Consider the following 22,397-nt stretch of genomic DNA (forward strand, 5'->3'; position numbering starts at 1 on the left):
GAAGCCCTTGCTCGTGCTTCCCGGGGGGGCATGGGCACAGCTGTGCAGGATGGAGGCTCCTGTCTGCTCCCTTCCTGCCTGCCCTCCCACACCTCCGGGCAGAGCCTGAGAAGAAGCTTCCTTTCAGGCAGTGGTTCACCCCAGCCACGTAGCAGAATCACGTCGGGGAGCTTTCTTAAACCCTGATGCCCAGGCCACACCCCAGCCCTATTAAGTCAGAATGGCGGGGGGTGAGGAAGTAGGGCTGGCGATGGCGGGGCTCTGTCTACCAGCCTGTGCACCTGAGGCTGGCAGGACAGGGGAGCCCCGTCCCCGGGGTCTGATGCTGAAACTGAACTGGCCTGAGAACCCCGTTCCTGTTTGGGCTGCTGCCCCAGGACAGCCCGGTGCCATGCCCACCACTGAGAGGCCTCAGTGCCCAGGAAGAGATGAATGCACAGGCCAGGGGCTGCCAGATGGAGACTTCTGTAGGTTGTTGCTTTGGGAAGAAGGGGTAATGGAGCAGTTGCTAACAGATTCCAAGTCGGGCAGCAGTGTAGTCGGTTGGTTGTGATGTCCTGAGTATTATGACGAGAAGCAGCCCAGCCAGGGAGAGTCTGCTCCAAGCCTGGAAGGGCAAGGAGCCGTCTCGGGGCTGTGGGAAGCATTGCCGGTCCCAGAGAATGTTTCTGTACTTCTCCTTAGGGAAAAGGGATCCGGTTATGCATTCTTTCTCGCGTTAAGCTGCGCTTGGCCTGCACACTTAGTGATTAGGTTCCTATTATAATCATTACTCATAACGATGCAAAACATCAGTCTGTGCTTTTTAAAGAGTCATCTGGAACATGAGTAGTTTAATGAGTCGTGAGGTAGGGAAGATTCTGTTCTCCATCTGAGGCTTTTTGTAGGAAAGAAGTCAGCGTTATTATCCTGCTTATATGTTCAATAGGGTTTTGATGCAAAGAAACCAGGTTTATTTTAAAGGGGAGAATGTTTCTCCCTCCCACCCCACCCGCCAGGCCAGGTAGCTAGAGAGAAGAACTAAAGAGCCGAGCAGCGCGGGGCAGCGTGGGGCCCAGCGGGAGCTGCTCAGCCTGGAAGGGATCCACCATCACCCCCTTCCACACCAGCTTGGTGATGTATGAAAGACAGCAGGCGACAATCAGAGACTCCCAGGTCTGGGGTGGTCCGTGGAGAAACTTCCAGGGCTTGTTAAAAACTCCGAGTCCTGGGCTGCACGACAGAGCAGCCTCTCAGAGGGGCCTGTGGGCCTGCAGGTAACACGGCCTCAGGATGTGAAGCTGCCTCAGTCATCACTGTTCCTTCAGATCAGAAGTTCTGTGCTTATGGAGTTAATTCTGCCGATACTCACCATGTCCAGCAGGGAAGGATGTGGGAAGGGGCTGGGGCTCAGCCTCCTCTTTACCAGGAAGTTGTGTGTGGGGAGGGGTCTGGTACAAGTGGTGCGGCCACTGAGGGCGTCCAGACCCACGCACAGTAGATGGCACTTGGTTTACCCGCGAGAAGAGAAGCTCTCTCAGGACCAGATGTTTCCGACGCTATCTTTCAGGCAGGAGGGGTGGGGGCCTGTCCCGTTTGTACAGTGAGCTCACTCGCTGACCTCAAAACCAATTTAACTCTCCATCTCGAGCCAGCGGGCTGCTGCAGCTTGTTCCCTCTACACCACTTGACTTTCCTTTGGGCTTTAGCTACAGGTTTGCAGTTCTAGTTCTGCTGTGCACTTAGTGTGTCCAGCCTGGGAGTACAGGAGACGCACGGAGGCAAGCCCAACCCCAGCCCCCCACAGTGCAGTGAAAGCCACCAGGAGCGCAGGCTTCCTTTCCCATGACATCCCCTTTGGGGATCACAAAGCTCCATGAGGCAGATCAAGCGCTGAGGGAGGGGCTAAGGGTGGGCTTGGCCCAACCCAGCCTACGGTGGGGCCTGATTGCTTATTGGCTTCGCTCTAGGACAGAAAGAAGGGCAGAAGTAGAGACAGGTGCGCTTGGGCTCACTGTTCCTCCCACCTGGCCGGAGGCACGAGAGGATCGTGGGGTCCCTGGCCATCACCCTACCTTTGCTACCAGCAGTGGGGTTCAGTGTAGATAACCCTGAGCCCTCCCAGACATGCCAGCCTCTTAGGAGCTGCCCTGAGCAGGGCCGGAGCCCAGCCAAGGAGGTTTTGAGTCCCTCCCCCAATGCTGGGCCTGAGAGAAGGGGCATCTCCAGAAAGTTACACTAAAGTCACTTAAGGTCTGGGTCATTCAGGGGTGAGGGCCCATCAGCGGGATGCCGGCTGCCTGGCCACTGGGGAGCAGGAGGCCCCTCCTGTGTGATCTGCGGGACACCTCCACAGTCCTGCGCCTGAGGCAAGGGGCTCCCTGCTGTAGCCACACACAGAAATGGGCGGGGGTGCAATGTGCACCTTGAAAAGAGTCTCAGAGGCTCCTTTGGATCGAAACCCATTTGATCCAAACCCATCTTGAATTTTCTCCCCATGTGGAGGGCTGGAAGCTAGGGAATGTTTAACCTCATATGGTTCTAGTTTAGTTAAATTTATTTAGCTTTTAATTTCTGTGGTTGTCAAATCTGGAAGTAGATTTGTATCTTCTCTCTCTTTCTCTCTCATCAAAAGGCATTTTTAAAGGTCTTCTAAGTATTAAATGACACCAGCTGTAAAAGTCTGCAGTGAATCTCGGCTGAAATATTTCAGTTTTCCTGTGTGGAGATATTTTACATTAGTAGTTAACAGGCGAAGTGGGCTTGTGTGAGGACAGGAAGTGTTAGTAACAGAAAACAGATGCAAAAAAACAACTTCTGGGGAGACTCGGTGACGTGGCAGTTCTGCTTCTCCAAGTGTGTGAACTAAAACCGTCTCCATCATCCTGTCAAGCTAAAGGTGACAGGAACATGGCAGCTGTGGGTCGTTTGGGCAGGCGCATCCTCAGGCCGGTGTGAACTCCCGTGCCCACCCTCTGCTCTGGGCCCGCGGAAGTGCTGCATCCCCTGCAGGAAGGGCTTGCCTCCACCTGCAAGCTGGTCACCATGACCCTGCCCGGTCCCCTTCCCCATCAAAAGCCGTCCGCTAACCCCTGCCTCCAAGTGGACGTGGGAGGCAGCCCCCTCCTAACCAGATGGACAGGGGTCAGCCTCCAGCCCATCACTGCACCGCCCTATGGAAGGCAGTCCAGGATCAGAGGAGACGAGGGCTGTCGTGTGAAGTGGGGTCTCTGTGATTACAAGGTCTCTTGAAGCCTTAGGAGGACAGTGAGGCTGAAGCAGGAGGCCGAGCTTTTGATTTACTGGCTGTGAAAGGGCCTTCTCTCGCTGAAAGCCAGAGGGAGTGCGGCAACGCATCCAGCCCCGGGCGGCACTTGGAGCTCCCGGGAGGCGCAGCCAGGTACCAGGGCACCAGCAGTGTTTGTCTCAGAGTTTTGTTTTTCCCCTGAGGTGTGATCAAAAAATACGGTGGATGCTGCTGCCGAGTGCCATTTCGACGGAAAGTTGATGTTAATTGTGTTTTTTGACCTTGATAGAATTGTGTGAACTGAGTTTGTACCCAGGAGCACTACAGTGATCTTATTAGAGCATTTAAGAAACAATGTGTGTGGAAAACAGCCTCAGAAATGGGCAAATGGTTTCATCCTCCATCATGACATTGCTCTGTATCACACATCACTTCTGGTATACAGCAATTTGTGTCAAATAAAAACGTTACGGTGTGTCCCCATCCACCGTATTCACCGGATCTGGCACCATGAGACTTCTGGCAATGAGTCTTTTACTGTAATAATTTTTTTATTCAAACTTTCACCGTATTTTTTGATCACACCTCCTAAGTAGCTGTTATCAAAAATCGGTGTTTTAAGCTGAAGTCCAAAGTATTCATTTATTCAACAAATAGGGCAGAGCTGTAGTGAAGACGGCCAGCACCCACGGGGTGGAGGAGGCTGGGCCCTGCGGGCGCTGGGGAGGTGTGAGGGGGGGGCCCCAGGGCGGGGGGCAGCAGGACTTCCTCCCCGCAGTGCCTTGGTCTGGGGTGCAGGCTCCTTCCGACACCTCCCTCGGGGCCGGGCAGACTGGATCTCCATCCTGGCCTCGCTCTCAGGGAGACTTCCCAGGATGTCCCCAGGGGTATTGGATGGGGGTGTCAGGTCCTCTGGCTGTAGGGATAAAGGGCTGGCGAAATGTCTACTGTTTCAGAGCGTCCGCTCTGGAGCAGGTCGCTCATGGTCTGTAATCCCCGTGGCCACCCTGCTGAGAACGCACGACCGCCCCCATTGTGCAGAGGGGAAACCAAGGCTCTGAGAGGTCAGATGCCAGGTTGGCTCGATTCACAGGGCAGAGCAAGTACTTCTCCCCCTTATCTTAGAGGTCCAGGGAGGAGACGGTGCCAGCGGTTTCTCATTTTGAGAGCTTTAAATTCCCCGTTGAGCTGGACTCACACATTTCCACCCACACCTACTGGTTCCGTCTCATCAGGTCCAGACACAGAGGCTCTGGACTTGGAGGCAGCTTCAGGTACGTCGGCAGGTCACGGCGTCTCAGGTTCAAGCTGTGCTTTGATGGAGCTAAAGGGACGCAGAGGGCAGAAGCCCATGCCACCACTGAGGTGCCACCATTTGGTCTTGTGTGGCTCACTCAGTGTCCTCTGTTCTCTCTACAGCAAATGAAGCTCGTGGCCGAGAACCTGAAGGAGGAACCCAGGGAAGAAGGCGGGAAGGAGAAGGCGACCTGAGCAGCGTCGGGGCTCCCAAGCCCAGACCCAGCACTCGGCCAAACAAGCAGCTCCCATGTAGCAGGCACCCCCCCACTCCATGGTGTCCCGGCTCTGGGCCTGTGAGGGGCGCCGGGACCCAGCCCTGGCAGCGCCCCACCCAAGCCCCACATTCCACCCGCCTGGCCTTGCTCCAGACAGCCGCTGTGCCCCAGCTTCTGGGTGAGCCACCAGCTCTCCATTTGTGCCTCACAGGATGGTCACACCTGCCCCCGCACAGCCCAGGGACTCAGGTCTGGGTGTCTGCCCACCGTGCCATCACAGGAGCCATTCTGAGGGGGCTTCCCACCGAGCCTCAGTGGATAGGGGTACACAGTGAGGCAATGTTTCCAACACCTGACGACTCTATAAGTACCTCTTTCCTGGTATTCACAGTAAGTTACCAGACCTGTCAGCAGCAAAAACAGTAATTGAGCTATTAAAGGCAATACGCACCTCTCCGACTCTGCTTCCCATACCTGACTGGGATGCCGCTTGGTGCTGAGCAGGCCCGGGGGCAGGTCATTGAAGGTGGAGAGGAGGCTGGGGCTGGACACCCGGGTGCCACCTCCAAAGCCTGCAGCTGAAGCCCAGGCAGTTCCCCGGAGGTTCTGCTGCCACATGGGTGCCTGGCAAGGGCTGCTTCTGTGCACATACGCCAGGCCGAGGGCCAGCTGCCACACCTGGCACCCTGGCGTGGAGGAGGGGCCTGTCTTACCCACGGGTGCTGTCACCCTGCCAAGCTGTGCCCATGGGGCTGCACCTCTTTCACAGGCGCAGTAGCCCAGGTAGGCCGGTGGCAGCCTTGCTCACGGGTCTGGGCCTCTGGGCACAGGAGGACCACCCCAGGAGGGCAGGGGCTGGCTGCTTCTTGCCAGCTGTACAAACTCTGCTCATGAAACAGCCAGCCCGCCCCCACCAGGGCCCATGTCCTTCCCAGACCCGTGGGCCCTTCCACTCAGAAAGCGGCAGGTGCCTCTGCCACCTGGGGAAGGCAGGGGGGAGCAGGGAGGGGCTGAGCGGCCTCAGATTCTAGACCTGTCGCCCTCCCTCCGGGTGGGGCTGGCCTCAGCCACCCAGTCAGGCATCCCGGGGTTTTGGCCGCCCCGACTCTCCCGTTTCCACTCTTGCTTGTTGAGTTGGTCCTGCCAGGCCGCCGTGTTTGCCAGTGAGCACATCTGTGCCCTGCCCCTGCTTGGCCCGAGCATATGGCACAGGCTCTCGGTGGTGGTTCTGTGCTGGCCGAGCATGTGCTTGCTTTAAACGGTCACAACCACTACAGTCCTGCGTCCTGAGCCCCCAGGAGCTTCCTGGCAGTCCCACCCTGGGCGCCTGTGTTTGCTGGGAAAGAAGAAAGTTCAGGCAGGGTCCTTGAACCCAGCTCTTCATCTTCCCCCAGGACTAAGCCAGTCATGCCCAGGGAAAACGGGACTCTTGGGGTTGGCCTGGACGTATAGGACCCACCTCCAGGGACCAGCCCCTGGGCCATGGGGAGGAGTGTGGACGTGGGGACTGGTCAGGTTTCATCAAGAGGGAGGCTGGCGGGAAGGGGATGTTGACAGATGCGCTAAGCCCCTCTGAGTTCCTCTCTGTCACAGCACTCGGAGTGGGTGGCATCGAGCTTGTGGTAGGTTCTCAGGAGCGGGGCTGGGAGCGACCAAGGCGCCCTTCACCACCCCACACTGTGGTCCTTACCATCTTAATTCAACTGAGGGAGATATCTAGGACGATGGGTCACCCGCCAGCACCCACACGCTGGCCTCACACACAAAAAGGGGGTGCTCCCCTCAGTCTGCTTGGTCATTGGTGTGTGGGCCTCGTGCAATTACAGTGAGAGGTGGTTTTCCATGAGCTTGTGGCACAGATCACGCTGACGACACGTGGCTCACAGAGATTGTGGCCTCTGTCTAGACCTTGTACAATGCTGTGAATTCCCTTGGGGGCCAGGGAGACCAGGACTCGAAGTGTCAGCTTGCGTGGCTCCATCACCTACTCGCTGCCAACCCCCCTCCCATGTACACCTGAGGGCACTGAGGTCCAGCAGGTAGGTGCAGAAGGGGCAGAGCTGGTCAAGTCCAGGTCTGCTGACCCTCGTGGGGGAGCAACCCCCCAAGTCTCCAGCCCAAGGTGTGAAGAGCCTGCAGCTGAATCATCACATGAAAGTGCTGAGTAACTAACCAGAGGGCAGCTCAGTGTAGACACGATACACTCCCTTTACATCGCTCTCTGGCCCGAAAAGCAGAAAGCACATATGTCTCCCCCGCAATGGGGACAGAAGAGCCCTTTAAAGTGACCTTTGCCCTCCACAAGGGCAAACACGAGGCTGAAAACTGGCAGCAGAGGATTTGTCCTTTGCAGGCGAAGTCACTAAATAAAGACATGGAGACCAAGAGTGTCGTGTTGCCAACTGCTTTCCGCGCTCCGCCTGACTGCCCACCACCCTGGCCCCAGGTATGCCCTGCCTGTGCACAGCGCCCTTGGTGAGGCCGGTGCAGCCGCCGCCTGCCCGCTGTGAATCAGTCTGCGGCTTCTGGCATTTGGGCCATAAGCGAAGGAAGGAGGCCGGCTGGGATTCGCATCAATGACCTGCATCAATGGTCCAGATCAAGCCAGTGACGTGCAGACTGCCACCTGAACTGTGTCCACTGGTCCAGGCATCTGCTCCTTATACCAACACATTGAAGATACTGGTTCCTAACAGACCATGGGCATCTTGGGGACCAAGGCTCTTCCCGCCTCAATTTCCTCCCAGATGGCGGTCCCAGGGGACAGCCACCCAGTCCAAGGACGCTTCAGCTCGCTTTAATTCTCTGGAAATGTCGTGAGACCAGAAATCAGCCCCAAATCCAAACGATCTCATCATGAGGTATAGTACGCTGCCCCACCTGATCTCACGTGTATGTCCACAGTCCCCTAGGACCAGCTGTGTCAGGGAATTGGAATTTTTCAGGTATTAGAAAGATAACAAGTTGCATAGACATATGTAAGAGCTCCATGTAGCTTAAAATGGAATCCCATGGTCCAACGCATTAATGTTGCCTTGCCCAGGCCTCTAGTCAAAGGTCAAAGGCAACATGAAGGCAGTGTCATCCACGGCCTCACCGCTCCCATCCAGGTGAGCACGCTGAGAAGTGGGCTCAGGTTACAGGTGACCCTAGGCAGGCCCCGTCATCCCTCTGAGCCCCCACAGTGACACAGGCAATAGGCCCAACGGCCCATTCCCTTCTCTGGGGCACTACCCACACACTCACCCTTAGCACTTCCACCCTCACCTGACACTTCTCAGAGAAGCCTCTGTAGGGCCTGCTTCCCTCGTTCTCCACCTCAGAGCAGCCTGATGCCCAGAGCTGATCTGCAGACAACACAGCCTTACATTCTCAGGCTCGCCTGCTGGTCTCTCACTCTGTGGACCCTCCACTCCTTGCCTCCTCGATGCTGTCTCTCACCCCCACACTTAAGGTGCCCCTGGGCTTCTGTCACTGGCCTTCGCGCTTTCTGAGCCTATGTTCTCACCCACGTCTCCCATTCTCGGGGTTATGCACCTCCATGCTGGCAGAGCACAGAACTACAAAGGAATCCTTCTGCCAGGTGCATAACCCACAGGGCCCAGTGCAAAATGGCAATGAAAACCCTTGTTCAAAAGTTATTAAGAATTTCAAGACAATAAACTAAGTGCAGCCTTCAACTGAGAGAGGGTCTTTCTAAGCATGGGGCCATCCACAGTGGGCATCGAATCAGCCTCATTTCCACCAGTGCTGACATTCTGCTCAGCAGCCCTCTAACAGTGCCCCCTGGGCCGCCAATTCTTCATCTTCCAGTTCTGAAATCTTGGCGTCCTTATGAAAGGTTCAAGAAGAAAAATGGATTCTTCTCTGTCAGCGAAGTCGACTCCTATCCCCCGTAGCTCACACAGGAGCCAGCGACCCAAATTCTGCTTAACTCTTCTATTCTTTACCCCCTGCACTCTTACTTCCTCCCCGGATTTACCCTTCTTGGAATTTTCCCCGACCCTCGCAGCGGTGACACCACCATCTCTGATCGTCATCTTGTACTAATTTAAATCCCTGTTTCTTCCCCAAGGGCCTCATGAACTCACAAGCATCAAGATGCCGTTTTTCTCTCTTCCTGACTTCCCACCTTGTAACCTCTTGCTTTGAGTGAAGTGTCCACCAAGTGCCCAGTCCTGGAGTCAGGGGTCCTCAAAAACACAAATGCCTCCCTGGTGGTCACAATGTGCTGGGTCCCATTAACTCAAGAAGGGCTAAATCCTATTTCCCCTTCTCACCTCTCCCTCCCCAGATCCCACAAGTCTGAGGATCCCCATCCATGCTGGGCAACTGTTGGGGGCAGGAGGCGCATAGGGGCCACCTGAAGTCTGACTATCCAGCTACAGAGAGTGAGCTCTGGAAACCCACAGTCTTTGATTGAGTACTGATCCATACAATTGAGAGAACTACCTGAGGCTGGAGAAAGAACCCCTGGAAAGCAGCAAGCTGAACAATGCTTAGAACTTACACAAAGTTGGGAAGAGTTCATATTCCCACTAGCCAGAATGGAACGACTTTGGTGCTTGGAAGACTAGAGTGCTTAGAAGGACATTGCCTCAGTGGTAGGCCAAATTAGCCCTAAAGACTGCTCTAGATCTGTCCTCGTGCACTTCAAAAGCAAGACCCAACTAATTCCAAGTAACTGTGCCAGAACAAAATCCAACAGTTTTTACATGAATACAAAATCCAGCACTCAACAATGTAAAATTCACAGTGCCCAGTATTGCAATAAAATAATAACTGTCTACCTAGAATTTTGTATCCAATTAAAATATCCTTCATAAATAAAGTAAAAATACTTTTTCAGACAAGTAAAAGCTGACAGAATGTATTGTCAGCAGACCTGCACTGTAAGAAATTTTAAAGTTCTATAGGCAGGAGGAAAATATCAAAACGTGGATCAACAAAAAAATGAAGGGTGCTGTGAATGATAAAGATGTAGGTAAAATTAAAGACTTGTTTCCTTATGTTTCATCTCTTAGAAAACTATTTAAAACAAAAATATGTATGCACATGTAAAAATAAAATGCATGACAACAACAGCACAAAGAACAGGAGGAAAATGGAAGTATTAATACACGGTTATAAGGTTCTTACATTCTATAGAAAGTAATACTATTTTAAAGTAGACTGTGTAAACATATGTATCTCCCTACCACAACCATTAAAAAATAAAAGGCACAACCAATAAGTCAATGAAAAGTGCTGAGTTAAACCAAAAAAAAGTAGTAAAAGCAGGAAAAAGAAACAAACTGAGACAAATAGAAAACAACTAGAAAGATAGATTTAAGCTCAACCATGTTGAGGGGGACCACTTTACAAGTTATGTAAATGTCTAACCACACTAGGCTGTACACCTGAAACTAATACAATATTGAATGTCAACTGTAATTGAAAAATCAAACAATAAACCATGTTGATAATCACACAAAATATAATTGGTCCAAACACTCCAAATAAAAGGCAAAGTTTTGTAGATTGTATAAAAAAGCAAGACCCAACTGTATGCTGTCTACAAAACATAACAAAACAAACAAACAAAAAACCTACTTTAAATATAAAGACACAGGTTAAAAGTAAAAAAAAAAACACAGAAAAAGATACACTGCCACAAGTCAAGAAAAGCTAAAGTGCCAATGTTCATTGCAGCTTATTTATGATGGCCAAGACATGGAAACAACCAGTGTCCTTTGATAGATGATTGGATAAAGAGGTTGCGGTAGATATATACAGTGGAATACTATTCTGCCATAAGAAAAAATGAAATAGTGCCATTTGTGACAACATGGATGGATCTTGAGATAATACTGCTAAGCGAAATAAATCAGACTGAAAAAGTCAAGAACCATATGATTTCACTGATATGTGGTATATAAAACTGAAAACAACAAAAGAACAAGATAAATGAAGAAACAAAAACTCATAGACAGACAATAGTTTAGTGGTTACTAGAGGGTGGGGGGAAGAGGGTGGTAGATGAGGGTAAAAGTAATCAAATATATGGTGATGGAAGGAGAACTGACTCTGGGTGGTGAACACACAATGTGATATATAGATGATGTATTACAGAATCATACACCTGAAATCTATGTAACTTTATTAACAATTGTCACCCCAATAAACTAATTTTAAAAAAGAAAGAAAGAAAAGCTAGAGCGGCTATATCAGTATCATACAAAGTAGATTTCAAAGAATAATTTACCAGGGATAAAGAGCTACATTTCATAATGATGGATCCATTCATCAAGGAAACTTAACAATCTTACATGTGTTTGTACCTAAAAACAGAGCTGCAAATTTCATGACGTAAAACTGAAAGAACTAACAGAAGAAATAGGCAAATCTAAATTACAGTTGGATTTCAACACTCCTCTCTCGGTCACACATATAAGACAGAAAATCAGTAAGGATATAGAAGATTTGAATAACAGTATCAATCAACTTGAACTAATTGGCATGTATAGAACACTTTACCAACAACAGCACTTCTCAAACACTCATGAAAGCATTCACCAAGATAGGCCATTAGCTGGGCCATATAACAAGTTACAATAAGTTGAAAAAGATTGAAAATATACAAAGCATGATTTCTGACCCTAACAGAATTAAACTAGAAATTAGTAACAGAAACGTATGTGGAAACCCCCCAAATATCTAGAAAATTAAACACCTTTCAAAACATGATTTAGCTTTTAAAAGGATCACTTACACTGTGGAGAATAAACAGGAGAAAAATGAGCAAAAGCAGCGAGGCCCTTCAAGAGGCACTTACAGTTTTCCAGACAAGTGAGGGTGGTGGCATGGATCAGAGTGTGAGTAGTGGAGAGTGAGAGTGGTCAGTTTTTGAATGAATAAGATTTGCTGATGGATTGGAGATAGGGATGAAAGAGTAAAGAATGATACCAAAATTTTTGGCTTGTGCAAAACTAATGGTTTAGAGTTGCCATTTATGAAATGCCATTTATGAGATGGGGACAGATTTCAGGAGGAAGATTAGTAGAAGTTTTGGACTTGCAAAAATTAAGGTGCTTATTAGACACATCCAAGTAGGAAAGTCAAGTAGGAGTTGGAATTTGGTGTTCCTGGGAGAAATGTGAGCTAAATGTTTCTGTTTTTTTGTTTTGTTTTGTTTGTTTTTGTTTTTTAAAGATGTTTATTAACAATATAGCTAACATACAATATTATATTAGTTTCAGGGGTACACCATAGTGAGTCAATATTTATATACCTAAGAAGTGATCACCATGATAAGTCCAGCAACCATCTGACAGCATAGCATGGTATCACAATATTGTTGACTATATCCCCTCTGCTGTACATTACATCCCCATGACTTGTTTCATACCTCGAAATTTGGGCCTCTTATTTCTCTTCCCTTCCCCCGCCCCTTTCAAATTTATCAATTACAGTTGGCATTCGTTATTATTTTATATTAATTTCAGGCATTGTGCATAGTGGTTAGACATTTATATAATTTAAGAAGTGATACTCCTGACTTGTCTAGTACCCACCTGGCACATATTGTCATATCATTGACAATATTCCCTATGCTGTCCTTTACATCCCCATGACTATTTTGTAACTATCAATTTGTATTTTTTAATCCCTTCACCGTTTTCACCCTGCCCCCAAACCCCCTCCCATCTATCATCCCAACAAATCTAGTATCCATCTGACACCATACACAGTTATTACAATATTATTGACTATGTCCCTTAGGCAATACCCTACATCCTCATGACGACTTTGTAACAGCCAATTTGTGCTTCTTAATCCTGTCACCTTCTTTTGTAGTCTGTTCTCCAAGAAAGAATGCAATGCAGGTGGGCTGGCTGCTTGTGAGAAAGTGCCTGCGGCTGTGTGAAAAGTTGGGTAGGGCAGGGCCCCAGTGAGTCAGCATAGTGGAGCAGCCAATCAGATTCAGATCTGGTCATAAGCGTAGGGGGCGGGCTCAACACAGGAAAGATGGCGCCTGCCTGCTGGCTGTGTGGGCGCAGGCCCCCTCACAGGGAAAATGGCAACTGTTCTCCAGTCCTTAGTCTGCCCCTCCTATGCTTCTGATGCCCTCTGAGTCACCATCTCTCCGCTGGAGCCCAAGGTGAGTGCCTGGGAGTGAGAGAATCTGTGCGCGGGCTGTTTAAGAGGATGTCTGGGTTTCCCTACAGCCTTCTGTCCCACCTGGATGGTTGCAATCCCGTTTTCCACAGCCAGATGTTGTGGGGGGCTCCTGTTCATAGCACCAGTACTCTGGGCTGGGGAGCCTGGTGTGGGTGGCTAGGGTCCCTAGCTTCTCTTGGGGGAAAACTCTGTGGCTGAGATATCCCTCCTGATTCTCAACCACCACACACAGGTGTGGGGACTGTTTCGCGTCTCCGCCCTTCCTACCAGTTTCGACGTGGCTTCTTGATATTTTCAGTTATATGACTTCTGTTTGGCTAGACTTCAGATGGTTGTCCAGGCTGATTGTTCTCTAATTTAGTTGTAATTTTAATGTGTTCATGGAAGGCTGCAGGCACAGTGTTTATCCGCTCCGCCATCTTGGATCTCTCACTATTTTTGGATTCTATCAGCACGGGATCAAGAGACTGAGTTCAGCTAGAGTAGGGATCCAGAACTGAACCTTGGTTGGGTATTTCAAGATTTAGAGGTTGGGAGAATGAGAAGCAGCTAGTGGACTGAAGAACAGCAAGGTCAAAGTGGGGTCCTGAACAATGGGAAATTTGCAAGGAAGAGTGATCAACTCATCAAATGCTAACACAGGATTGAAACTTACCACTGGATGAGTGGTTGCCTGGGTCTGAGGCTGGGGTGGGGAGTTGGGGTCTGAGTTGGGGTGGTGAAGAGAAAGAGAGAATGTGCTAATGGATATGATTTCGTTTGGGGTTTAGGTAATGGTTGCCCAACTCTGAGCCTATACTGAAACCACTGAGCTGTACAATTTAAATGGGTGAATTATGTGGTATATGGATTACATCTCAAAGCGTTCTTTTAAAATTAAGCGTTGGATTTAGCACATGGAGGTCATTGCTGACCTTGAGTAAAGCAGTTCAGTGCGTTGATAGCACCAACAGCCTGACTGGACGGATACGAGAGAGTGGAGAAGAGGAATAGAGAAATGTGGCAATGCTAGGGAGAGAACGCCACACACATTTTTTAAAGATAGGGGAATAAAATGTTTGTTTTGCTTGCTGTTAGGAATGATCTAGTAAAGAAGCCAAGGCTGATGGTGCAAGAGGAAGAAGAGAATGACAAGTCCTTGTGGTGGCCTGACTTATAGCTGTGAAGTCTCAGGGTGAAGTGAAGGCACTGACCTTGGAAGCACACTACCAGGCGGAAGGCAGGGCAGGGCATGTGGATACACATGAAGGCGGGGGTGGGGTGGGGTAGAAATGGGAGCTTGTGGCAGTTCTGAGCACTTCTGTTTATGCAATTATGACCAGCCGCGCGAGGAAAACAGATTAATTGGGGAAATAAAGTATAATTAATGGACAGTCCTGGGGCCCACCTGAGACTTATGATCATGAGGGTATAAAGCCAGAACAGTCACAACTGTATTTTTCAGTCACTTGTGGCGATGCAGGGGACAGCATGTTTGGAAAGCGGGGACTAACCCAGGCTGGGACTATACCAAGCTGCATTCATGAGAAGAAACAGTACATGGGACGCAGTTTATATTGCTGAACACCAATATGCCACTTTATTATTTGGATTTTTCCCCCATTTGTCACATACCTGTCAATGTTTACACAGTGAAGAAAATCAATCAGCAGTGGAAGCAACTGACCAAATCAGCTGATAATTCTGTACCCTCTTAACACACATCAATTCTTACTTGGTAGAAATAATCTTTAATTTGACTCAGTCTCACAGCTATTCTTAAAATAGGTGTCAAGATTGTCACATCTTTAAATACAGATAGAATTGTCATAAGTACATAATTTCATATATATATATACACACACATATATATGTATATATATATACACACACATACAGAAAAATACAAGACTAATTGTTTTTTCACAATATTTAATTTACACACTACTGTAACTCTATGCAACTTCTGAAGACAGGTTAAGGGGTACAAGAAACTGTTTAGAGCAAGTAAGTAGTTTGGTCCAATATTATCATAATGTAATGGTTATTCGCTCCCTCCCTTTAATGTGATGACATACTATGACATACAACACATGCACAATCATTCACTTATGAACAAATAAGGAAGACACCACTCAGACTAACATTTGTCTACCCAGAGGGTCAACCAACCACACACAACTAATAAGGCTATAATACAGCTATGCAGCATAAACGGTCAACACTGCTGATCCTAAAGTGAGCACCATATATACATCTGAATATAAAAAAACCATTGAAAACCAAACACACATGGGTTAGTTAAAAGGTGCCATTCCAAGGCTATACATAATCACAGGAAAAAGTATTTACATTACTTGGAAAACAGCTGCAACAAAGAGTTTATTGCCAATGCCCTTTATAAACTTCTCTCCTACGTTTAATACAGGTGTTACGCTCACTATGCACGTGAACCACACATCGTATTTCTGGCCCTTTATAAGATCCCTGCTCAAGAATTTCAAGCAAATATGTTCTATGGCTTCACCCACACGTCTATTCTCGTAGTTTTCAATTATAAATATCACAATGAACTAGAGCTGTAGCTTAAAACATATCTAGCCTAGGTCTAGAAAGTAAAATAAGTATTTTAAGTATCATCTTTACTTAGCTTTGTAAGTATACAGTGAAATTCAGAGTTCTGAGTAAAATATATGAATCCTAAAGTAGCAACATCAGTGTGTAGTTGGAGAAACCGTGACCAATGGAATGCCATCCTTTGGTGCTCTGCCCACCCTAAGGACCAGGTGACTGTCGTCTCAGAGATATGACTGGAGGCTGATGAGTGTGGGAGGGCCCCCGGAGCCTAGCCACATCTTATCACCAATGTCACTAAACATTGCTTATAAGGGCACAGCATGAAAAAAGTAGCATCTGGCCCCTTCCAAAATCAGCAGTCTGCAACATACTATGTCCTACAGAGAAACTGCCACAAAGATGATTATCTGGTCAAAAGTAGTCTTTGTACAGGAAGAGTTTAAAGCAAGAGTTCTTTGATTATTGTTTTGGCAGGAAGGCAAAGTGACAAACACTTCCAGCAAAAAAAAATAATAACAAAAAGCAAAGCAGGCTTTGTGCATTTTTATTTGCTGTATGTGAGAATTTTACCCTTTTATGTGTATTTTTTGATCAGCCAATTTTCAGAGCTAATTGAGCTAAAGGATGTAAAATGGAAATAACAAGAGACAACCTAATTACCAAACTCTTAAAAATCAAATCCATATACCTATATGGATTTTTTAAATTGATGGGGTTTTGACTTTGCCGACCTCTGTGTGTACCTTTGTTCTGTATTAGGCCCTATAGTTTCTTCTGTCTACATGTTTTAAAGGAAACCCTGGGCTGTGCCCTCCAGGAAGGAATTTACACCGAACAGCTTTGTGTTCTGTTAAACAGACACACACTAAGTAGACTTAAGACACCATCAGTTCACTTTATCACATTACAAAATTAGATTGTCTGCTTGTAATTTATCACTATAGGGGAAGCTGCCTTATAGATCTAAGTACTTCATCTCATCTATTACAAAACAAGAAAATCTTTTTCAGTTAAATTTTAAGCGCCCGAACTTTCTTCACACTATAGCTTAAGACAAACAGGTGTGGGTATGTTGAAATCACGGTTTTTAAGGTTCTAGCGCAGACGCTGGCTGTCTGTTCCACACAGGCCTTGGGAGGCCGGCAGCGCACCTCGGCGAGCTCCAGGCCTGTGGGCATCACCACGTTATTGCTTTGGTTCTGTCTCAGACACCACAGAATGTGCCACGGAGCACGAGTTTCCGCATCACAGAAGGTCAGGACAGGAATTTAGATTTCTCACAAGGAAACAAAAGCACTTTTTCTCTCTAGGTTAAGTGCAGAACATCAAATTTCTAAGTGCTCCATTTCTATTAGGTTCCAAATACACATTTTAATTTCAGCCTGATCAGCCACATTAAAATGATGAATGTAAAAATTACACAATAGACTTTTCGGCGGGAAAAGTAGTATCTAGCAGCAGCATGCACAAAAACCATGCATTGTCACATCGCCAGGCGAACAAATGACAAAGTAATAAATAATTGCCCGCTTTAAAAGAGTAAAACCGGAAAGGAAACAGTGAAGTGAGCCGGTCTTCACCGCTCTGAGCAGGAAGCGTGCTGGCGGCCAGGCTGGGCCGCAGTCAAATGACATGGCAGCAGCTGGCCTGGCTGGAGGCGCAGAGCAGCCCCTCCTTAGGGTTCCGCTGGATGTTCACAGAAATGGTCTTTTCACACAGAGGTAGCTGGAGCACGTTCGTTTTCAGGTTCTTGCTCTTTATCCGTTCTAAGTCACTGGTGCTGTCTGCCACGTGGTCAGAGAAAAACTTGATGCCGCCGACCCCGGGGGCAGGGCCGGCGTTCCCCGTGGAGTGGATGCACATTTTCCACGAGGACTTCTCCTGGACTTTCACACTGGAGAACGACAGGCCGCTCTGGGGATCGAGAATGTACTTGGCGCCCCCGTGGAGCTGGGAGCCCAAGCAGAGGCCCATGAGCTTCAGGCTCTGCACCAGCTCCCCCGCGCCGCGCGAGGCCAGCTGCGTGGAGTTGGCGGGGCCGGCGCAGCGGCGCGTGCTGCCCGACGTGCCGCCGGGGGTGCCCCCCGAGCCCCCCGAGGGGCTGCCCCCGCCCGCGCTGTTCTCGCCCGGGCTGGCCTTGTCCGCCCCGCCGCTGCCGTCGCTCGGCTTGCTCTGGCCCCCGCCGTCGCCCTCGCTGCCCGGCGGGCCCTCGCTGCTGTCCCGGCGATGCCAGGAGTAGGTGAAGCCGCTGTCCTTATCGAGCCGCCGGCGGCTGTCAGAGTCGTCGTCGCTGGTCTCCGAGCTGCTGCAGCTGGAGCCGCGGCCCTGGCTTTTCCTGCGGTGGTAGCGTTTGTGAACGGTCCCCGGGGAGGCAATGTTCATCTTCAACCTGCTCAGCTTGGGAGGCAGGTTCTCATCCATGTCGAACTCGTCGTCCGACTCGCCCTCCTCGAAGATCTGGTTGAGGACCGGGGCGCTCTTCCGCGACGTCAGGCGGTTGGTCACCGACGGCTTCCGGCGCAGAACCACTTGCGTCGAGAGGGACACGGGCTTCTTGTCCTCCTCATCTTCCTCTTCATCTTCTTCCACTCGGAACAGACACTTCCGCCCGCTGGCCGTGGGTTTCAAGCTCGCGGGCGGCACCGTGGAGAGGGCGGGTCCAGCCAACTCGGGGAGGTCGTCCTTCTTGGCCGAGTCACAGAGGCCTTTGCTCCGGTGGCCGTTGAGGACGCTGTCGGCAGCGCGAGCAGGAGGCTGCGGGACGGCCGCGTGGGACAAAGGCGTGGCCGTCAGGTCGTCCTCAAGGTCCTGCGGCACATCAATTTTGGTCGGCCACGACTGCCTGTGTGACGGACGAGAAAGAAAAGCCATGGAATCACATGCAGACTTTGCTCAAGTGTATTGTATGAAACTTACTGGGACCGAATCTACAGACTTAAAAAGCTAAGAAAAAGGCAGCCGGCCTGCGAAGCCAGGCAACATCCTGTAAACACCCCCACGGGCACCAGAAGGGCGAACGGGCTGGGAAACGTGCTTCAGTCTGTGAGACCTCCCCACAGCTGTTAGAAAAGGGGCAAAGAGCGACTCCATCTCTTCTACACAACAGTTTATGCCACAGGAAAAACATGTTTTAAAGCACAAGGGCGTTTTCACCAAAGCCAAACCTGAACACCACACATGATCTGTGCCTTTGGGTCTTAGATCACAACCTCTGAGGGTGTATTATTGCTAATAAAATTCACCTGAAATTTCTAGTCCTCCAGCTATTACAGGATGGTGTAAAAGGCTGGTGCTTACACAAATAAATGGAAATAATTACATGGATTTAAATATGAGAATATTGGAATACAGAGTCAGTGTACTGCCATACAAGAATCTCTTCTTCATCAATTAAAAAATGCACTAAGCTAAATATAAATATGTATTATTTTAAATGCTCATGCAAGAGTATTGGATAGAAAAACCCACTATTTTTTAAATTTTGATTTTATTCCCCAATCTGGCATCATCCAAGTAAAAGAACACTGGTTGAAGCCAAAGAAAGGGACTTGAAAACGAGGTCTCCAGCCTGTTTTGAATAAACAGCTTAGAATTCTCAACTGTCCGCTCTACCCAGGGGACTAGCAGATGCCAAAGACATTTAAAACAGCCACTTCCTCTCTATGGCATTTTCATTTCACACCAATTACCTATCCTAGAAATACAACCCAATAAATCTATAGTTTATAAAACTCGTCAGAATTTATAAGACATCTTTCCCTGGACTCAGAGCCTTACCCTGCTACTGAGGATGGCGTGGGTCTGTCTGCTATGGTCACTGCTCGGCATTGTGGGAAAGCTGAGTGCTCAGTCATGGTTTTGAGGTCACTGTCTCACGGACAAGTCAACTGTCCTCCACCAACACCACTGTACCACCTCCCCGGAGCCCTGTGGCCCTGAAGAGCGGCATACACGTTCCTTTCAGGCTGTTCCTGAAAGAGCAGCCACTGGAAACCCCACCCAGCAAACCCTGGGGAAGCCCCGGGGGGTGGGGAGGCAAGGTGCTCACAATGTGTCTGCCCAGCAGAGAGGCAGCCAGTCCATTCTAGGACAAGGAGGGGCATGAATGTGGCAAAGGCTCTTCCCTCCACTCCGCTCCCCTCTCACCTCAAAGCCAAAAGCACTCTCAGAACTTAGCCCCGGAACCACTGCAGTGCTAGTGGTCACTCCATCAGCCACTTCTGAACCAATGGCTCTTATTTCCACAAGTAAATCAAACTGCTAAGCAGCTCACATCTACTGAGCACAGATCTGAGCCCAACGCTGTGCTACACCAAGTAAATAATCTGTATAAACACAACCTTGTGAGAAAAGTGGCTTATTGTAACGAGAGAAGACTGCCAATAGGAATGATGTGTCACACTGGTAACAGTTCACACCGACAGAACTTACCAGAGCAGCACTTGTGACAGCCTGATAGAGTCATTCATTTAATCCCACAATTCCACAAGGCACATGCTATTATCCCCCTTGACAAATGAACACATCAAAACACAGAGCGGGTATGTAACCTGCCCAGGGTCACACAGGCTTGATGACAGTGACAGCTAGGTTGGATTCGTGGTCACTAACCATCCAGGACAGTGGCTGCACTCTGCCACCTGTGAAGCCCTCTGAATGAACGTCTGCGGTCAGGCCGTGGTTCTCCTCACTTCCTAAGCTCTCTGAGAGGAGGCGGCCACTGAGCTTCTCCACATTGAGGTCAGCTCCCCAGGGGACTTCACAGGCCTCTTCTAACAGAAAGACTACACCACGTTTTCTTCCCACACTGGCAAGAACCGAAGAATGTATCCACGCTCTGTAGCTGGCTCTGCCTGGCTTGACCCAAACACCTGTCCCTGCAGAACTAATTATGCTGGTTTAGACAGCAGTCTCCTGACTCAGCCCAGGTTTCTACATCCCAGGTCACTCTGACCACAACGCATACTTAGCAACAGGACCAAGTGAGGCCCAGGGTTTGACAGTAGAGTCACAGTGACACAGAGAGAAGGCGAGTAAGCAGACACCCACGACCGGCCAGTGGGCCCTGGGCCCCAAGGAGGAAGAGAGGCCTTCCAGCATCTCCACTCCAGAGTCCCCAGGAGGGTGGAAGGAAAACTGTATGGAAACTCTGATACTTCTTTACAGCTACAGCTGACTTCATAACTTCTAGACAAAAGTAAAACCAATTTAACTCAGTTACACATTTGATCACTTTTCGAGTGACTTCTGTTTTGTTTTACTGAACAGAAAACAGCTCAAATCCAAATATCCCCTTCTCCAAAAGACGGGGTGGCCCGAGTGTGGGGACTGCTCTGAGGTTGTGCTTTCACACTAGAGGACTCCAGTCAGGACGAGGTTGACCCAACCCTCCCAATGTCACGCTCATGGTTTGTCCCACACTCTAGTGTCCCCTGGCTCCCTGGGGCCCAGTCCTTTTCCAAGCAGACACCAGACAGCATGCCTAGTTTTCATTACAGAAGAATACATCCAGGATATAAATGAAGTCACTAAACTCGGGTTCTGGTTCTATACTTCTCACTCTTTATTCTTTTGGCCCATTCTTCTGTCTTGTCTGTTGCTCCAGCCTAAGCAGCAACCTACACACAGCAAGCTGACTGCAAGTAATTCAAAATCCAACGGTTTTCTTCCTCTTTAAAACAATAATTATTATATATTCACACACGTAGATTCATGTATAGTTGGATATAGAAGTAGGGAATTATTCAGAATCAGGGGCATCCTTCAGTTTTTGAATCACTATGGTTCCAAGGGTTACTTTATCTGAATGAATAGATACACATATGAATTCCAAATAAAGTTCATGATGACGTAAAAAAAAAAAAAACAACCAAAAAACCCCTTCTTCTTATGCTTTGATTTTAAATGGAAAGCTAATACGGCAGAAAAAAAGAAACGGGGAAGGTGGAGGGAGAGGAGAGGCGGTGGGGGAGGGAGAGTTCAGAAAACAAAGGGCAGGGAAGGAAAGAAGAGGGGAGAGCACGCTCAGCAGTTACAGACCAGACGACAGAACGGCAGTGAAACACTCCTAATGGCAGCAAACCCCAGGAGCCCTGGTGGGAGTACTTCAAAGGTAGGAATTCACTTATCCCTCCCCACAACCCCAGGGCAGACAGTATCATTACTCCCATTTCACAGATCAGGAAATTGAGCCCCAGAGAGGTTAAGAAACCTCCCAAGGTCAAGCAGGTAACAAATCAACTAGCTAATCTGACTGTCAAAATCCCTGAAATCCTGAGATAACATTATGGTACAAAAAAGCCCTATTATATTTAAAAATTATTTCAAATAGCTGAGGGAAAATTTGGCCTTGTTCCTAGGATGAAAAAAGAAGAACACATTACCACATGTCAGGCCTGAAACTTTAATGAGACACACACCCTGGCTTGAGGCTACTTCTCCAAACACGTTTTCCAGGGCAGGCCAGCAGCCACAGCCCTCTCCCCACTGAGCCCGGAAGGGGAAGGCATCCTTGGCGACAAAGGACCCAAGACCCAGTGCGCATGGCGAGTCCATGCGTGGCCTCTCCAGTGAGGCCATCATCCCCGTTACACCACCCACAGAGTTAGCAAGCATTCATAAAAATAAAAAAAAAATTTTTAAAGTTCACTATTTCAAAACGTTAACTTACTAAAATCAGTGAAGATTTTTTTTCTCACCTAAACTGGGCCTTGATATTGCTGGGGCTTGCAGATCTGGTTTGTATTTCTTTCTCTTGCTTTTCCCTCAGGATCCTTTCAGCAAGCAAGAAGTAAGTGGCTGTGATGTGGTTGTACCTGTTAGTTTCCAGGGCTCTGAGGAAAGTAAGGGAGAGAGAATGTAAGTCACAGCAGCAGGTTTGTTTTTTACAAGCAGGGCTGATTTTTTTTAAAAAGTACAAGCAAATGAAATCCAGTTGGCTT

General features: G+C 48.8%; 2 protein-coding genes across 5 annotated transcripts in view; one reads left to right on the plus strand and one right to left on the minus strand.

Moving 5' to 3' along the window:
• ANO10 (anoctamin 10) overlaps positions 1-5,196 on the plus strand; it is a 148,763-nt gene extending 143,567 nt beyond the window's left edge. Inside the window, exon 13 of the mRNA XM_019724110.2 lies at positions 4,646-5,196. Within this exon, the coding sequence (XP_019579669.2) occupies positions 4,646-4,717 (72 nt within the window). The 3' untranslated portion in view covers positions 4,718-5,196. The remainder of the gene's footprint in view (positions 1-4,645) is intronic.
• A 9,254-nt stretch (positions 5,197-14,450) lies between these two features.
• Positions 14,451-22,397, minus strand: part of SNRK (SNF related kinase) — a 48,207-nt gene continuing 40,260 nt past the window's right edge. For all 4 annotated transcript variants that reach the window (XM_019724111.2, XM_019724112.2, XM_074312534.1 and 1 more), the window contains 2 exons: positions 22,155-22,289; positions 14,451-18,298 (listed from right to left, as the gene is read on the minus strand). In XM_019724111.2, coding sequence (XP_019579670.2) covers positions 17,080-18,298; positions 22,155-22,289 — 1,354 coding nt within the window. In that variant the 3' untranslated portion in view covers positions 14,451-17,079. The remainder of the gene's footprint in view (positions 18,299-22,154; positions 22,290-22,397) is intronic.

The sequence above is a fragment of the Rhinolophus sinicus genome, linkage group LG10, assembly GCF_036562045.2.
Source record: "Rhinolophus sinicus isolate RSC01 linkage group LG10, ASM3656204v1, whole genome shotgun sequence".
NCBI lineage: Eukaryota > Metazoa > Chordata > Mammalia > Chiroptera > Rhinolophidae > Rhinolophus > Rhinolophus sinicus.